Source organism: Anabrus simplex, chromosome 13, assembly GCF_040414725.1.
Source record: "Anabrus simplex isolate iqAnaSimp1 chromosome 13, ASM4041472v1, whole genome shotgun sequence".
Classification (NCBI taxonomy): Eukaryota; Metazoa; Arthropoda; class Insecta; order Orthoptera; family Tettigoniidae; genus Anabrus; species Anabrus simplex.
The window spans coordinates 10,350,333-10,368,458 of NC_090277.1; the positions used below are offsets into that span (position 1 = coordinate 10,350,333).

Sequence of the window (18,126 nt, forward strand, 5' to 3'; positions counted from 1 at the left end):
TGCCAATCATAGTAACTTACCTACCCATTGCCCCATTTTCTTATTCATTATTAATCCAACTACTCCATTTCCTCTTATTGATTTGGGGTTGATAAATCTGTAGTCGCCTGATGAAAACTTCCCATTCTTCCTGCCAACATACTTCACTACATCTAAATTTTCCCTTTCATATTGTCTAACCTACAACAAAGGTTCAAACTTCTTAAGTTCCATGCTCCCAGTCACAGAATGTTAGTATTCATTTTCCTGATGATTGCCCCTGTTTTTAAACTGTAGGTATAAACTGAAGAAGATATTTCCTTTCTAGTATGAATGATGTATGTAATGATGAATGATGAGCATCATCCATTACAAGTGAGAAGTATTCCATACTAAACAATATTAAATTGGCAACATTAGCCGTTATTAAATCCAAATAACTATTCAAATTATTCTTAAAAAACTGCAAGTTATGAAGTAACATGAAAATGAGCAATGCACTTTCAGCCACTCCATTCGTAAAACCTGATGTCAGATCCCTATTTGATGGAAAATTAAAGTTGCCCATAACTGTACTACTAGTGAAAGATATATTGTAACTTTAAACTAGAGAATTGAAAAAGTGATCATACAGTCCAAATGCAAGTTCAGGAGAAAATGAATGTTCAAATGATAATGAACATTATTATGGTGTACAAACTCAACACCAACAGCTCCTTATTTCTCAACTCTAAATTAATTTTGTTCCAGATCAAATCATTTTTTCATGTCTAACCCCCATCTTTTCTAAATACACTATAATAATGACCAAATCATTCTGAATTTTCCACTGAACTGTAAAAGTAACAAATCATATCCACAACTCAAAATATGAACACAATCATGCCCAGTTTCCTCCATGAGTATTCAATCATGCAGCCCAGCCATTTTAAGATGCCTCCCCGACTCGCTAGTTAACATGTAGTATATTATAACTGAGCTCGATAGCTGCAGTCACCTAAATGCAGCCAGTATCCAGTATTCGGGAGATGGTAGGTTCGAACCCCACCGTCGGCAGCCCTGAAATAAGTTTTTCGTGGTTTCCCATTTTCACACCAGGCAAATATTGGGGCTGTACCTTAATTAAGACCACAGCCGCTTCCTTCCAACTCCTAGCCCTTTCCTGTCCCATCATCGCCATAAGACCTATCTGTGTCGGTGTAACGTAAAGCAACTAGCAAAAAAAAGTATATTATGTATTGGAAAAAGGTGGAACAATCAAATTTTCCTCTACTGTATGTTATCTCCTTTCAATACAGACCAGATATGAAGTTTTTAATGTTGAAGGTAACATGTAGCACATGGATTTAACGTCACATCACCCCACAACATGATCTAGTATGCTTTTTTACTTCCCATATCTGTTTGTTTCCTCACCCAAAGCCACTTGAATTCTGACCGTGCATTTCAGATACCCCAGGACTGGTATATGCTTATTTAAATCACACATCTCACAATGTGGGCAATTACCACAAGGTGTAGTAAAATGTTCATCAACCTGCTATTTACTGGCAAACTGATGGACTGTGTCATCTAACGCACATCTCAACTAAAAAAGTTGGCGTGAATTCAAATCCAACTACACACTGGAAACCTCATACGACCATGATCAGACATGGAAGTGAATGTGCTAAAACAGAATTCATATGTCTTACCGTTTAGACTCTGGTACTAGACTCACCATGTATCAGTGGTTGCATTCAATTTGATAACATTATAATACTTATATCATCCTTATAAGTAAATCTTAACTCACTTACCAATGGCCTTTTTCATAATGTGGTAACACCTGAATTATCTAACTACAAGAAGGTATGGTTGCTTTCTGATTGCAATCTCCTTGCCTTTTTAAAAATGTACCCTGTTTAAGATGTCATGTAATGTCAAGTTAAATAGCATTACCAGTTGTATAACCTAGAAGCCCATTATTTAAATCTCTTTCCACTTTTCTTCCCTGAATAAATTTTTTGTTACGTGATCGTCTAACGATATTTATGACCATACCTACCAGTGGCAGGTTTTGATCATTTCTGGACTAATTTTGATATCAAGTATTGGTCCATTTTTTTTACCAAATCAAAAGGGTCTTTATTCTAGTTACAAAATCTCTGTGGTACTCCTCCTCCTGTAGCGATTCATGTCATCTAGTTTTAGTTCTGTATACTTGAGCAATGAAGTAGATTCACTTTTCAATCCTATTAGGCATAAGCAGGCTGTAGTTCACCATTTTCTTTCATTATATTGAAAATTTCCATCCAGCTTTTGGTGGATTCAAACAGTTACTATATCCTTACTTTTTCATCACTATAAACTACATCTTTCTTGATGCTGCATACTAATTCATACAAGCCAAGCACAGGTAGCAATACTTCAGTCTGTTTTCTGGAAATACCAGTTAGTGAATGTTCATTCTAACCAAGATACTCCTACTTCTCTTCATCACTTCTAAGACACTCTATTTTGTTGTCTTCAAGTTGAGCACATATCTCATGAGAAAAGCAACTATGTTCACTACATTCAACTCCACTTATATTTTTCTTGTTGACAAGTTTGTTACAAACCCAACATTTAATTTTATCATGAGCAGAATTTGACTCTGACTGTGATGCACTTCTATGTTAGAGTGAGTACTTCATTAATCTCTTCACTGCCAATTTATGATGACCAAGCAAACCCTATGGACCTTTATTTAAGGATGAAGCACGTCTACAAATACAATTTTACTGATATTATTAATGGCATGCATATTGTCCCCTTAGCCCCGCAGCCCAATACCACATCATGGATGAAGTGAGATTATATTTTACAGCATATTTTAATGGCCGGATACCCTTCTTGATGTAAACCTCACTTGAGAAGATAATGAATATGAAATGGTAACTGAAACTGGGTAAGGAAGTGCAAGGAATTGGCTGTGGCTTATGAATAGGAACTCTCCCGGTGCTTACTTGGGAGTGCAAAAGGGAAACCACCAAACAATGGAGAAAGCATTCTCAGGACAGCTGATGGTGGAGTTTGTACTCACTCGCCTCCCGAATGCAGAGCTTGGATATATAACGTTAACATGTTAACATGCACGGCTACTCCACTAAGTGATATAATTCATGAAATATAAAACTGTTGACCCAAGAACTGGAATTATCAAAATCATTAATATTTGGGGAGAAAAATTTATCTGAGGCGGGGGTGACAACTCTGCATGAGATTCATCATTACTACTTTGTCTAACTCTTTCTTGTAGTTCAGTATCGCCACCTGTATATTCCCCATCTTTGTTATCAAAATATAGCTCTCCAGAAACACTATTTATGAGGAAAGATTTGATTTCTTCGTGACCAAGAGATGAATGTATACTTCAAGATGCCATGATGGCTACACTTTAGTGGGAAAGATGTTCCACTCCAACCAAGCTGAAATAACAACAGCTTGCTTTCAAAATGTGCAAAATGGAGTGGTATATCTACTGTATGGAACTTCTTTGAGCATTTACATGGAATTTGAAAGCATGACACTATGCCTCATTCATTTACAAGATTGGTGAGGTACACAGTGCAACAAAACCGTATATGTATGGGTTTGGCGTTGAATAGGTTAATAGAAGTTCTGAATTTCACATTTTTAAGGATATAAACAGAAATGAACATAAATTTTTATACATTTCTAAATATTCTGATTGTAATTTGATAGAATCTGATGATGTACATTCAAGAACGAAACATGTCACTATTTTAATGAAGTTGTTCCTCTCACCAGTATAATTCTGTTACCATATGCTTTCTTTCTCAGACAGCTTATAAATTTATTCATTCAAAATTAGTTTTGGCAGACTGAAGAAAACCTAACCATTAAAAATTAACTGAGTCAAAAATGAAAAGAGATGGCTTCAGATATCAAAAATAAAATATATCTGCCAATGTTAACCCATTGGCACCATGTGAAGAGCTGTGGTCGTGTGTGGTGTTGTGGCACAAGGATCAAATGACGAGCTCAGCTGGCAATGATGTAGTGACTCGCTTATTTTCATACTTTAGATTTCCTTTGCAATATAAATTCTAATAATATTTACCATAGGGATCTAGACACATGTACTGTTGGTAAACAATGAAGTCTGTTATTGTGTGTGGCACTGGAAGTGTTGAATAACAGTTTCTTTTTGCTATCTGCTTTATGTTTCACTGACACACATAGGTTTCATGGTGATGATGGGATAGGAAAGGCCTAGGAGTGGGAAGAAAGTGGCCGTGACCTTAATTAAGGTACAGCCCCAGCATTTGTCTGTTGTGAAAATGAGAAAACACGGAAAACCATCCTCAGGACTGTCGGCAGTGGGGTTCGATCCCACTATCTCCCGGATGCAAGCTCAAAGCTGCGCAACCCCAATCGCATGGCCAACCAGCCCGGTCAGTTTATTTTCATCAGTATTCAGTATTCGTTTTGCGGTAATGTGGACGAGAGATTGAAAGTGATTGTAGTCATTGTTTTAGATGACAATTATGGCAATAATGACATTTTGGAAAATGGAGCTGAGTTCGAGGATAGAGATAGCAACAGTGAAAGTTACTGAAGTGAGCAGGATATTGGAGAAAGTGAGAGTGAAAGTGCTGCACCAGGTTTATCCAAGCAAATGCGGCTGATGACACAAAAGAACCATGGTCATTGGAAATAGGAGAAAAATACGATACTCCTGATACATATCCATTTTGTGGATTTAGTGGTGTTCCAAAAATACTTACAAAAACATTAGTCAACACAACGTCCAAAACTGAGATGTTTTTAGAGTATACGGATCCTCACTTTTTGTACCATAGCCAGCAGTCACACAAGGAATGAAGAATGGGTAAATCATAACCTTCAATGGCCTGAATGCAAAGTTTGAGTGAATTATATGCATAATTTTTATTTTATGCAGGTTTTTGTTTGACAGGTATGCTCAAACTAGGGGCGGGCAAATTAAATCTGATTCGACAGTCAACAATGTAGCCATTTCTTTTAACTTGAATGGTTTAACAAATAAAAGGCAGCTTATTATACAATTAACCCTTACCTCTTAAATTAAAGTTCTCTTTGATGTCTGTACTATTCACATTTTAAATGTGAATTTCCATCTTATATGTATTCATCTTTCACGATTTTGGAGAAAGTACTTGCTCTTAATTGATGTATTTAGGCTATAAATGTTTACAGCAAGCTATACTGGAGCAAACAAAGGCAATATGTGCAATTAAAGATACATTCTTTTACGTTACATTTATTATTATTTTTACTACCGTCATCGCATACAGATTGGTTTTATTAGTTACTACGTGTAGTACCCGGCATTGCCCGGGTAATTTTTGAATGTTTAGCTTTAGTATTTGTATTACCAGTTAGTTAAGTGTGAAGTGAATGTTTATTGAATTATTTTTGAGATGTTGATTTTACGACCTATTATGTAGTTTTAGATTTATTTATATGTATCTGATTTCAAGTTTCAGATTATTTAATTTTCGAGTAAATCTTTGTCCTTGTGGAAGCTAGAATTGACTGGGAAGTATTTGATTCCTTAAAAAATAAAAAAAAAAAAAAAATTTTAAAAAAATGTATTTACCCGTAGCACTATACATATGACATACACGATTTCAGCTGTCATTGAGACTGTCACAATCAGCCTAGTGACCCCAAAAGCAGTGGATTCAACACTCATCTCGATCATTTTATACTATATACTTTTAAGCCATTCTCAGCTCCTGTCTCAATGGAGACTGAACGTGGACTTGAACGGTATCAAGAGTGTTACAGTTCGTAACCGAGACACATAAACAATGGATTTCACCATTCATATTGGTTATTTTCCATTATTTTTGCAAGTCAGCCCCTCCCATTCCCCATCCCCAGCGGAGGCTGTGATTTTTTCATCTCCATAGTATTTTTTCTAAGATGGTAAGTCATATGTGTACCAAGTTTCGTTCCGAGCAATTCTGGAACATACCCACATACAGTACATGCATTATATCTGTTATATTTACATTCATTTTCACCCCTTCTCAACCTCCATACTGATTGCGGCTGAAGTATGACTTAACCGTCCAGAGTGTCACGGTTCAACTCTGTGACCTCGTAAATAATGTATTCAACATTAGTATCAGTAATATTTGTTTATTTTTATATTTCACCATCTCCCCCTAGGAGTGCTAGGGGTGTTTTACCCCAACAGTATTTTTTTTCAGATAGTAAGTCATACATATAACAATTTTATACGAGGGCTATGCTGGATGAAAAACACGTACATCCGTAATTTCAGTCATTCTGAACATTTTCCTTTCTACCCCTCCTAATATCCATGCCGATAGGGACTGAACGACATCCGGAGTGTAATTATTCACCTCAGTAACCTCGAAAACTATTGACTGTACATGAATATTTGTTGTTATCTATTATTATAATTCACCCTTGCCCCTAAGGATGCTAGGTGTATCTGACCCCCACAGTAAGGTTTTCTATATAGTAAGTCATATGTATAGCAAGTTTGGTTGAGAGATATGCTAGAACATACACACATACGTCCTTAAACTGTGTCTCTTTGGACATTTTCTTTTCTTTACCAGTTCTCACCCGCCTGCCGATTAGGACTGAACTTTACCTTAAACGGCATCCAGAGTGTCACACTTCATCTCAGCGATCCCGAAAACTATGGATTAGACACAGATATCGGTTGTTTTCGGTTTATGTTTACATTTCACCTCTACTTTAGAGGCTAGAGGTCTCTTACCCCAAAGGTATTTTTTCCAGACAGTAGGTCAAATTTTTGTTGAGAGTTATACTGGAATATATACATATACATCCATTATCTCACTTGTTTTGGACATTTTGTTTTTCAATTCTTCTCACCACTATACGAAAGGAGGCAGAACTTTGACTTCTAAAGAATTTGGAGCATTATTATTCATCTCAGCGAGCCTGAAAAGAATGGATTCGACATTACTTTCGATTATTTCTACATTTAACCCCCTCGTAGGTGTGCTAGGGTTGTCATACCTCCACACACTTTGTCTCCTGATAATAAGTCATAAATGACAAAGTTTGTTTGAAATTCCTTGAATAGTCCTGAAAAGTATGGATTCAACACTAATATCAGTCGTTTTTAGTCGTAATTATATTTTGTCCCCTGATCTAAGGCTTCTAGGGGCGTCTTACCCCCACAGTAATTTTTTTTTTTTTTCAGATAATAGGTAATATTTGTACCCCAAGTTCAGCTGAAAGTTACATTGGAACATATGCAGAAACAATCTTAATCTCGGTCATTTGGATATTTTCTTTTCTTCACTCCTTCTCACCCGCCTTCCAACTGAGGATCAACATGGACCTAAATGACAACCTAAGTGTCACTGTTCATTTCAGCAACCCTGAAAACTTTGGATGTGACCCTATTTTTGATTATTTTTATATCTCATCCTCTCCAACACCTGCCCCTAGGGGTGCTAATTTGTCATAACCCCTTGCAGTTTATCTCCTGATAGTAAGTCGTAAGTGTTAGTCCGGCCCTGTGGTGTAAGGGGCAATGGGTCCGCCTGTCAACCGGCGGTACAGGGTTCGATTTCCAGCCGAAGCAGGGGTTATTAATGGTAAATGATTAATATCCCTGGCCTGGGGACTGGGTGTTTGTGTCATCCCTTTTTTTTTTTTTACAATGCTTAGTAAAGCTAAAGGTTCCACCTATTCAATACGTTATCGTAATGGTTTTAAAAACTGGTTAAATGGCAAAAAGTAGATTCTTTTATCAATTTTACATGATTCTAGTGTACATAAGGTATACCAAATCATAGACTTTGCCAATTATATATAAAATAATTTTAGATGCACTAAATAATATTGTATTTTTCAAAAAAGACATGTTAATTTGTATAGTACAATGGGCCTATGCTATTTAGCTATATTTTTAATGTTTTTCATGTAAGAATAGGACTTGCTATTGCATATTTTTTTAAATTTTTGAATGTTCCTTGCTATAAAAAACTCAATGGCTGATGATGGCATAGTGGATTGCCGAAACCGGTACCAAAGATGTATTTTATGATAAGTTAAATAAATATGTGATGTTCTAAATAGACCATTACGATAACGTATTGAATAGGTGGAACCTTTAGCTTTACTAAGCATTGTAAAATCTTGAGTCAATACGGACAAAAAATGAAGTTTTTAATACTAAATGTGTCATCCCTAACGTTCCTTTCCTCACATCCACTTCCGCCATTTCCAAAAACATGCAGGTTCACACTTACTGTGCAAAGTAGGGGCAAAAGATCTTCTTAGGCTGACACCACGAATAAATAGCATATAAAAAAATTCGTAAGTGTACCAGGTTTCCTTTGAATTGCACAAGAAGTCTGGAAAACTTATTGTTCACTTTTTAGTTACATATATAAATCACCCCTCCTCTAAAGGTTCCAAGGGTGTCTTATCCTAAACAGTACCTTTTTCAGATAGTAAGTCATACTTCTATCAATTTTGGTTGAAAGCTACGCTGTAACATACATAAGCTAGGTCCATTATTTCAGACATTTTGACAATTTCTGTTTTACCTCTTCTCCCCCTATGCCAAAGGGCGATGAAATAGGATTTTTAAAAAATCCGGAGTGTCATTATTAATCTCAGTGACCCCGAAATTATGGATTTGGCATTATTTTTTATTATTTTTATTTATCACTTCCACTGTGCCCCCCATCACAAAGGAGACTGAAATTGGACTTATAAAATATTTGGAGTGAGACTAATTATCTCAGTGCCCATTAAAACTATTGATTCAACACTATTTTCGATTACTTTTATATATCACTCTCCCCTCTTCCCCACCTCGAAGGGGGCTCAACTTGGACTTTAAGAAATCCGGAGTGTCACTATTCATCTCAGTGACACCGAAAACTATGGATTCGACACTACTTTTTATTATTCATGTATATCTGTCCTCCCTCCCCCCCCCTCCCTCGAAGGGGGCTGAACATGGTTTATAAAATTCTGGAGTGTCACTGTTCATATCAGTGACCCTGAAAAGTATATATTCGACAATACTTTCGATGATTTTTATATCTCTCACCCTCTCCACCCCCACCCCTAAGGGTGCCTGGCGTGTCTTACCCCCATGCGGGTTGTCAAAAGAAATCCAGAGTGTCACTATTCATCTCAGTGACCCCAAAAAGGATGGACTGGACACTATTTTCTATTCTTTTGATATATCATTCCCTCCTCGCCCCCCCACCTGAAAGGGGGCTGAACTTGGCTTATAAAATTCCGGAGTGTCACTATTTTCAGTGACCCCAAAAAGCATGAATTCGACACTACATTTGATGATTTTTATATCTCACCCCCTTTGTCCCACCATCCCTAAGGGTACCTGGGGCGTCTTATCCACCACGTGGTTTGTCTCATAATACTAAAAATCCGGAGTGCCGCTATTCATCTTAGCAACCCCAAAAACTGTGGATTCGGGGGCTGAACTTGGACTTATAAAAAATCCGGAGTCTCACTATCATCTCAGCCACTCTGACAACAGTGGATTTGACACCATTTTCGATTATTATTATTATATACCTCTCCCACCGCCCCCCACCACAAAGGGGGCTAAACTTGGACTTTAAAAATTCTGGAGTGTCACTAATAATTTCAGCGACCCCAAAAAGTACGGATTCAGCATTATTTTCGATTATATTTATATCTCACCCACCTCGCTCCCCGCCACTAAAGGTTCCTGGGGTGCCTTACCCCCACGTGGTCTTTCTCCTGACACTAAAAATCTGGAGTGCCACTATTCACCTTGGCGACCCCGAAAACTATGTACTCGACACTATTTCCGATTAATTTTATATATCACTCGCCTCCACCCCAAAGGGGGCTGAACATGGACTTTAAAAATTTCCAGAGTGCCACTACTCATCTCAGCGACCCTGAAAAGAATGGATTCGACTCTATTTTCAGTTATTTTGATATATCACTCCCCCTTTGCCTCCACCCCAAAAGGGGCTGAACTTGGACTTAATAAAATTCCAGAGTGTCACTATTCATCTCAGCAACCATAAAAAGTATGGATTCGATACTATTTTCAAATATGTGCCAGGCATCAGCATCAGCTAGATGTTGGGTTAAGTTACACAAGCCGACAATTGCCTGCTCACTTGTAGGCGTCATCAAATGCTATTAGAGTACAAGGAAGGAGTTAAGGTGAGAAAATACTGGGGTTTTGTAGAATTACCTGACATATACAACATTTAACAGTACACTGTATATGACTAAGAGAGCACATGGCGACCATATTTATTTACTATCACTCGAGTCTTCACGTGATTGAATGGAATGGACACAGCTGATGGCTACACTGCCGTCTAAATAATAGATTTCTGATTGACTGTCAAATAGTATCTGGATTTTACAAAGATTCATGCTGAATCAAAAAAATGGCAGTACAGTATAGCATCATGTATTTTGTCGGTTAAGAGATGGCAGACGAGTGGTGGCTGATATAATGTCATGTCGGGCCTCGCCTGACACATGACCAGAAAGGTAATATTGTAATGTCAGACCTCAGCCGACAGACAAGAGGTAACAGTTAAACTGATTTGATGCTGTCCAAAATATGTATTAATCATCAAATTTCAACAAATTTTACAGGGTAAATACAAAATGTGTCACTAGATATGTTTCAAATTACAACATTGAAATGATGTTAAGTTTTGATCATATTACTATTTTTCACCCTATAAAATTCCTACTATCTCCACCAGGTTTGAAAGTGAGAGCTTCGGACCCGAGGCTGAAACTCTACCACTGACCCACACAGGGAGTTAGTGCACAGGTAGACAACGCATTCCATGTTGTGTAGTGTTAGAGTTATGATTTTAAATTGTACTTACCTCTTTTCTTTATTGAAGTACAGGACATGCTGATCAGTTATATGTTCTTCTACGCTTAATTCATCCTTAACAATTGCAGCAGACTATATGACAGAAATAAGGAAAGTAATTTTAAACAGAGTAAAGACACATCAACAATATAAATACATAAATAAACAACTAGCAGTTGATGAAAAATGTCATATGTGTGTAAAAACAATATAATTTATTTCACATATCCAAAAAATCAAATGTAACAGTAATTAAAATTGGGAAAAACAACACTTGGCACAATGAGTTGTACATCAAAATCCTCAAATGATGACAGGGAAACAAATATTTTATTAGATAAAGGATCTGTGATGAAAAACAGTATAACTAAGCTTGTTTATTTGTCACTCTTAAAACCTGACCAGAAAGTAAATATATTGAAGCAATATTTTTGGGCCAATTTGTTATATTTCCAAAACATATTAACGTGTGCAACCACCTCATGTGTAGTGGAAAATTCATAACAGTATACGACATATTAACCTAGTAATTGACAATGAGCTGAGTATAAATTAGAAAGAAACAGAGTGATCAAGAATTTGAAAAGTGGAAACGTTTACCTCATTGTGGCAGAGGTGCAACTCTATTCTCAAGGTGGAAAATATAAAACAGTAAAGATATCCACAAAGAATGGAATATGCAACCTTACAATTAATAAACAAAACATCCAAATGAAAAGCACAAACATCAAGAAGAAAACGAGCACAATACTTACCGTAAGGGCAGTAGCATAAAATATGAAGTGTGGAGGGCAAAGGCGAGAATTAAAAGGCCAGGGTCTTACATAACTTTGACAGGTTGCCAGGTAAATATTACTAGGTACTAAATGACACACGAGATAAATTTAAAATGAAGAAAATTTACTATGTACATTTAATTTAAAAATGGTATAATATAAGAACAATAAATATATATAATTTCTTTTTCCAAAAATTTAAAATGCAATTAAACTAAATGAGAGAAACAGTATTTTAAAATAAAATTGAAATTAAGATGAAATGAAGCTTACATAAAATTAACATTGGCTTCCACCAAAATCAAAGTTTGAAATTCATAACTAACTCGTTACCTTATGTACAGAAAGATTAAAAATTTAATCTTAAAATTTGGTTGCAACCGATATGCGGGCCCGCGATATAAAATCTGTTTCAAACTGAAATTTGCTACACTACAAATAGGAGGACACACGCCCCCAAAAAAACACACATCAAAGAGTATAATAATAATAAATCAGTGGCTCCAACCGTGAATTAAAAAACTACACAATTAAAGGAAACCAGATTAAATAATAATAAACAAGGTGGATAATGATCCCAACCAAATAAGAAAATATCAAAGGAAAAGATACACAATGCGTGCCCACACAACAACAGAACTTGAAGCACACACCCCCGGAGCAACATTTACCAACGCCAAGCCATCATCTCATTATAATCATCAAAGCCACCAAAATTAATAACGTGTCATCAGAAAAGATAAAAAAAAAGGATGACCCTTATGTAATAATCCACAAAGGCAAGGAACTCAAACAATGGATAGAAGTGACAAGTAAACGTTAAGAGAATGGCATACATTAAATTAAATGTCGACCAGCAAATTTCAATTTTTCACAGATTCGACCTTACTAAAAATCATAATAATAATAATTATTATTATTACTCCCATGGGTTATAGTTGGAAATTACTTTTACCTATTTTTTAAACTGTACGCCAACAGCTTACATAATTTAGAATGGAGGGGGCTTTGGATAACGCTAAGATGCATACATGAGGTGTCATTTAAGTAACGTCCCGGCAATGCAAATAACGATCTCATACAGATTACAAATTGTCAGCCAGCAAACGCAAAAGCAACACAGTAGGAAGGCAATTCCAAACAAAGAAGAAAAATACACATAGAAAAATAATAATAATAATAATAATAATAATAATAATAATAATAATGGTCACGACGGAAATAATAATAATAATAATAATAATAATAATAATAATAATAATAATATCACGAAGAATGGGAAGGCAAACAAGATACGAACCACAACACAGTAAGTTTAAACAACAGCCACGAACTACAGCCTCATACACGCATACCTAGCGATTCCAAGTTCCCGTAAAACTTTGTTACATACTTTTACAAATTTAAATCCTATCCGTTACAGTAAATTTTGTTACCAGACGTTTACAGTTTTTTTATTAACAAACAGGCGTTTCGAAGATGTGCTCCTTGGCCGTACGAGGTCACTTTAATAATATATGCTTTACAGTACTTACTTGGGTAGAGTTAAGATATCCAACTTACAACACATATTGCACATCCCATCTAGTTAACGGTAAACACTCATATGAAGTTTTCTTCTTACACCAATAACAAGGAATTAAGGCTGGAGCACACTGAGAAATATTTTAAAAAAATTAAAGGGCATAGCCCTGAGGTTGTCGAAGTTATCCTCCAGAGTCAAGCTCCATTATTAAAGCGCTGCGATCCCGCAACGATGTCACTTCAGCAGCTCGGCTTAACGTAGCCATGTTGAATACTCAACCACAAGAGAGCGACTGGTCTCTCTCACAGAGAAGGCGGAAGTCGCAAAATTCCCATGATTCAAAGCGCGCACCGCTAAGGCGCGCAGAAATCAAACGGCAATTCAGCGAATCACATTAGTCCAGCCAAATGTCCAGCAAATACGTAACAATTAGGGATATAGTTTTGAATTAAAAGCTGATGGTAAATTCCACAGTTAGGCAGCAGTTCCAACAATGGCCGATAATGTAGATAACGGCTCGATACGCAAGCAGACATGCCAGATAAATTTTTAAAAAATCTCGTAAATGTTTGATGTTATAATTCAGTTATGTCCAATAAATTTTAGTTCCCATTTTCATATCACAGAATATCTACCTCTGAATGGACAAACACCATAAAGTATTTCAAAGAGTTATCAGAAGACGTCAAGGCACAAACTGCTGTAAGTCCAATGAAATGGATACTGTTCCTCACATCCTTGATTTCTACCAAGAAAGGGGAGCTCTTAAGAAACAACAGGCACCTCAGACTAAGAAGGAGGTTAGCTGACCAAGACCGAGTAGGTGAAGTTAGATCTTACACTATTGACTGAGCATTTTAGTGCATTTTCACATTTTTATACTAAATTAACTGTTAACCTTACTTAGTCATAAAACTATTTCAGATTCAGCAGCATTTGAGTTACACGTGCATAACTTGTTTCTCAAAATTGGAGCAAAATCACTACGTATAAATTTAGAAACCCTTCTTTTTTAATTTAATTTTTTTATTTTCACAATCCATATTAAAAACATGAAAAGTTACATAGTCTAGCACACCACGATGCATTTATGAAACATAACATGCATAGTAATCATTGAGAAATTAGGAAAATACATTAATTGTGGAAATTGGCTCTAGTTGTCGGCCGCGCGTGACCATGCGGCTATGAAGCTGCCTCGGTAATACCAACTTAGTATCATAATAGAATTAGGTTCTGATGATGTGCTACTACCTGGTACTTTTTTTATAAACTACAAGCACTGCAGAATATTTTCCAGCACTCTGCTAACGTTCGTAGTATGCTGAAGCGGATATATAAGAACTTGAATTCAATGCCATATGGCATACATCGCTAGTATTCAAAATGTTAACTGAAATGTACATATTATATTCACTTCTTATCACAAATGTTGCTGCTACAACCAGAAATTCAACACAATGTCGTAAACGAAAGTACAAAGTCCTTCAATTCACATAGAACACAAAATAATGAACATTTCAGTATCTGGTAGGCCCCCTGTGTGCCTGTATTAAGTAAAGGAGTCCGACTCTCATTCAACAGGCGAGGGACTCCTTGGAAACAACTTGGCGAACAAAATGGAATTCAATGGGAAGCTATCAATATTAATGGGGCTTATGGAAGAAAGACAGTAGAACTGGCTGAGTCAGCATGTACTAGGAGTAAGTGGTATTCGGGTAAGGGGAGATAACGAGGAGAATATTATAAAGTGTACACGACAGATGTTAAAAAGGGAAGGGCAGAGTATGGGGTAGGACTGTTTAACAGGAATACCCTGCATGCAACATAGTTACTGTTAGGCACGTAAATAAGTAATGATGAGGGCAGATTTGGCAGCTGGAGAATTTAGGGCAATAATTATCTCAGTGTGCTCACCATGTGAGGGTGTAGATGAGGATGAAGTTGACAAGTTTTATGAAGCATTGAGTGATATCGTAGTCAGGGTGAACAACAAGGATAGAATAGTGCTAATGGGCGATTTCAATGTGAGAGTTGGGAATAGAACCGAAGGATACGAAAGGGTGACTGGTAAATGTGGGGAAGATATGGAAGCTAATGGGAATGGGAAGCGTTTGCTGGAATTCTGTTCTACTGTGGGTTTATCAGTTACGAATATATTCTTCAAGCATAAGGCTATTCACTGTTTTACATGGTAGGCTATGGGTACCAGATCCATAATAGACTATATCTTAACCGACTTTGAACTCAGGAAGTCTGTTACGAATGTATGGGGTTTTGGGGGATTTTCCGATGAAACAGAACACTATCTGATCTGTAGTGAACTATGTATCTCAAGGCCTAGGGTAGAGAAAGTTAAATCTGTCTGCAAACGAATAAGGGTGGAAAATCGCCATGATGAGGAAATTAAACAGAAGTACATGGATATGATTAGTGAGAAGTTTCGAACAGTAGACAGTAAGCAGGTTTAGGAAAAAGAAAGAGAATGCGTGGCATACAGGGATGCTGTAGTATAAACAGCAAGGGAATGCCTAGGAACGACTGTGTGTAAAGACGGGAAAAAGCGAACATCTTGGTGGAATAATGAAGTGAGAGCAGTTTGTAAACATAAAAAGAAGGCTTATCAGAAAAGGCTCCACACAAGGGCCGATGCAGATGGAGAATTGTACGTAGATGAAGGAAGCAGCGTGCGAAACAAATAGTTGTTGAATCCAAAAAGAAGCCATGGGAAGATTTTGGCAATAACCTGGAAAGGCAAGGTCAAGCAGCAGGGAAACCTTTCTGGACAGTAATAAAGAAAGGAAGGGAGGGAAAAAGGTAATGAACAGTGTTTTGAGTAATTCAGGTGAACTCATAACAGATCCCAGGGAATTACTGGACAGGTGGAGGGAATACTTTGAAAATCTTCTCAATGTACAAGGAAATCCTCATGGTGGTGTTGCGAACAACCAAGCTCATTGAGAGGAATAATATGATGCCGGTGAATTACACTTGAGGAAACGGAAAGGATGGTAAATAAACTCCATTATCATAAAGCAGCAGGAATAAATGAAGTTAGACCTGAAATGGTGAAGTATAGTGGGAAGGCAGGGATGAAATGGCTTCATAGAGTAGTAAGATTAGCTTGGTGTATTGGTAAGGTACCTTCAGATTGGACAAAAGAAGTAATTGTACCTATCTATATGCAAGTGAACAGGAAGGACTGCAACAGTTATCGAGGTATCTCATTGATTAGTATACCAGGCAAAGTATTTACTGGCATCTTGGAAGGGGGGGTGCGATCAGTGGTTGACAGGAAGTTGGATGAAAACCAGTGTGGTTTCAGGCCGCAGAGGGGCTGTCAGGATCAGATTTTCAGTATGCGCCAGATAATTGAAAAATGTTACGAGAGGAATAGACACTTGTGTTTATATTTCATAGATCCAGAGAAAGCATATGAAAGGGTACAAAGGGAAAAGATGTTTGCCATACTCGGGTACTACAGAATTAAGGGTAGATTTTTGAAATCAATCAAAGGCATTTATGTTGACAATTGGGCTTCAGTGAGAATTGATTGGTAGAATGAGTTCTTGGTTCAGGGTACTTACAGGGGTTAGACAAGGCTGTAAGCTTTCACCTTTGCTGTTCGTAGTTTACATGGATCATCTGCTGAAAGGTATTAAGTGGCAGGGAGGGATTCATTTAGGTGGAAATGTAGTAAGCAGTCTGGCCTATGCTGACGACTTGGTCTTAATGGCAAATTGTGCCGAAAGCCTGCAGTCTAATATCTTGGAACTTAAAAATAGGTGCAATGAGTATGGTATGAAAATTAGCATCTCAAAAACTAAATGGAAGTCAGTAGGTAAGAAATTCAACAGAATTGAATGCCAGATTGGGGATACAAAGCTGGAATAGGTTGATAATTTCAAGTATTTAGGTTGTGTGTTCTTCCTGGATGGTAATATAGTAAGTGAGATTGAATCAAGGCGGAATAAAGCTAATGCAGTGAGCTCGCAGTTATGAGCAACAGTGTTCTGTAAGAAGAAAGTCAGCTCCCGGATGAAACTATCTTTACATCGGTCTGTTTTCAGACCAACTTTGCTTTATGGAAGCGAATACTGGGTTGACTCAAGATATCATATTCATAAGTTAGAAGTAACAGACATGAAAGTAGCAAGAATGATAGCTGGTACGAACAGGTGGGAACAATGGCAGGAGGATAATCTGAATGAGGAGAAAACTGCTAAGTTAGGAATTAACTCAGTGGATGAAGCTGTACGCATAAACCGGCTTCAGTCGTGGGGTCATTTGAGACGAATGGAAGAGGATAGGTTGCCTAGGAGAATAATGGACTGTTATGGAGGGTAAGAGGAGTAGAGGGAGATCAAGACGACAATGGTTAGACTCAGTTTCTAACGATTTAAAGGTAAAAGGTATAGAACTAAATGGGGCCACAGCACTAGTTGCAAATACAGGATTGTGGCGACGTATAGTAAATTCACAGAGGCTTGCAGATTGAACGCTGAAAGGCATAATGGTCTATAATGATAATGTATGTATGTATGTATGTATGTATGTATATATATGCAAGCAAGTTATCAGTTCCTTAAAATGGAAAATAAAGCAATGAAACTTCGTAGAGCTCCTAATTTCAGTCCTCATGAAAATTTGGTCCTGTTGGATTTGGCTGAAAAATATAAGGTACTCATTGAAAATAAAAAGACGGATGGCATGACATTAAAAGAAAAGGGGAAAACTTGGTTAACAACCAGTCAAGAATTTAGTTGTGTGCCACGTAAGTAAATATAAAAAGCAATTTAATAGTCTGTGTCTGTCCCCGGAAGGGAAAGTGTATTACTTACCTCGTATACAGGCCATTCACATCATTTTTTTAAGCTACTTGTTTGGGGCATCAACCTATAGAGATTTTTTTACCCTATCTGCACCATGTGATATGA

The 18,126-nt window shown here is 37.0% G+C and overlaps 1 protein-coding gene across 5 annotated transcripts in view; it reads right to left on the reverse strand.

The window, feature by feature from the left end:
* The window catches only part of LOC136885122 (zinc finger protein 248), a 100,055-nt gene that overhangs the window by 2,969 nt on the left and 78,960 nt on the right, over positions 1-18,126 (reverse strand). For all 5 annotated transcript variants that reach the window (XM_068230193.1, XM_068230194.1, XM_067157586.2 and 2 more), the window contains one exon: positions 10,899-10,981. In XM_068230193.1, the coding sequence (XP_068086294.1) occupies positions 10,899-10,981 (83 nt within the window). The remainder of the gene's footprint in view (positions 1-10,898; positions 10,982-18,126) is intronic.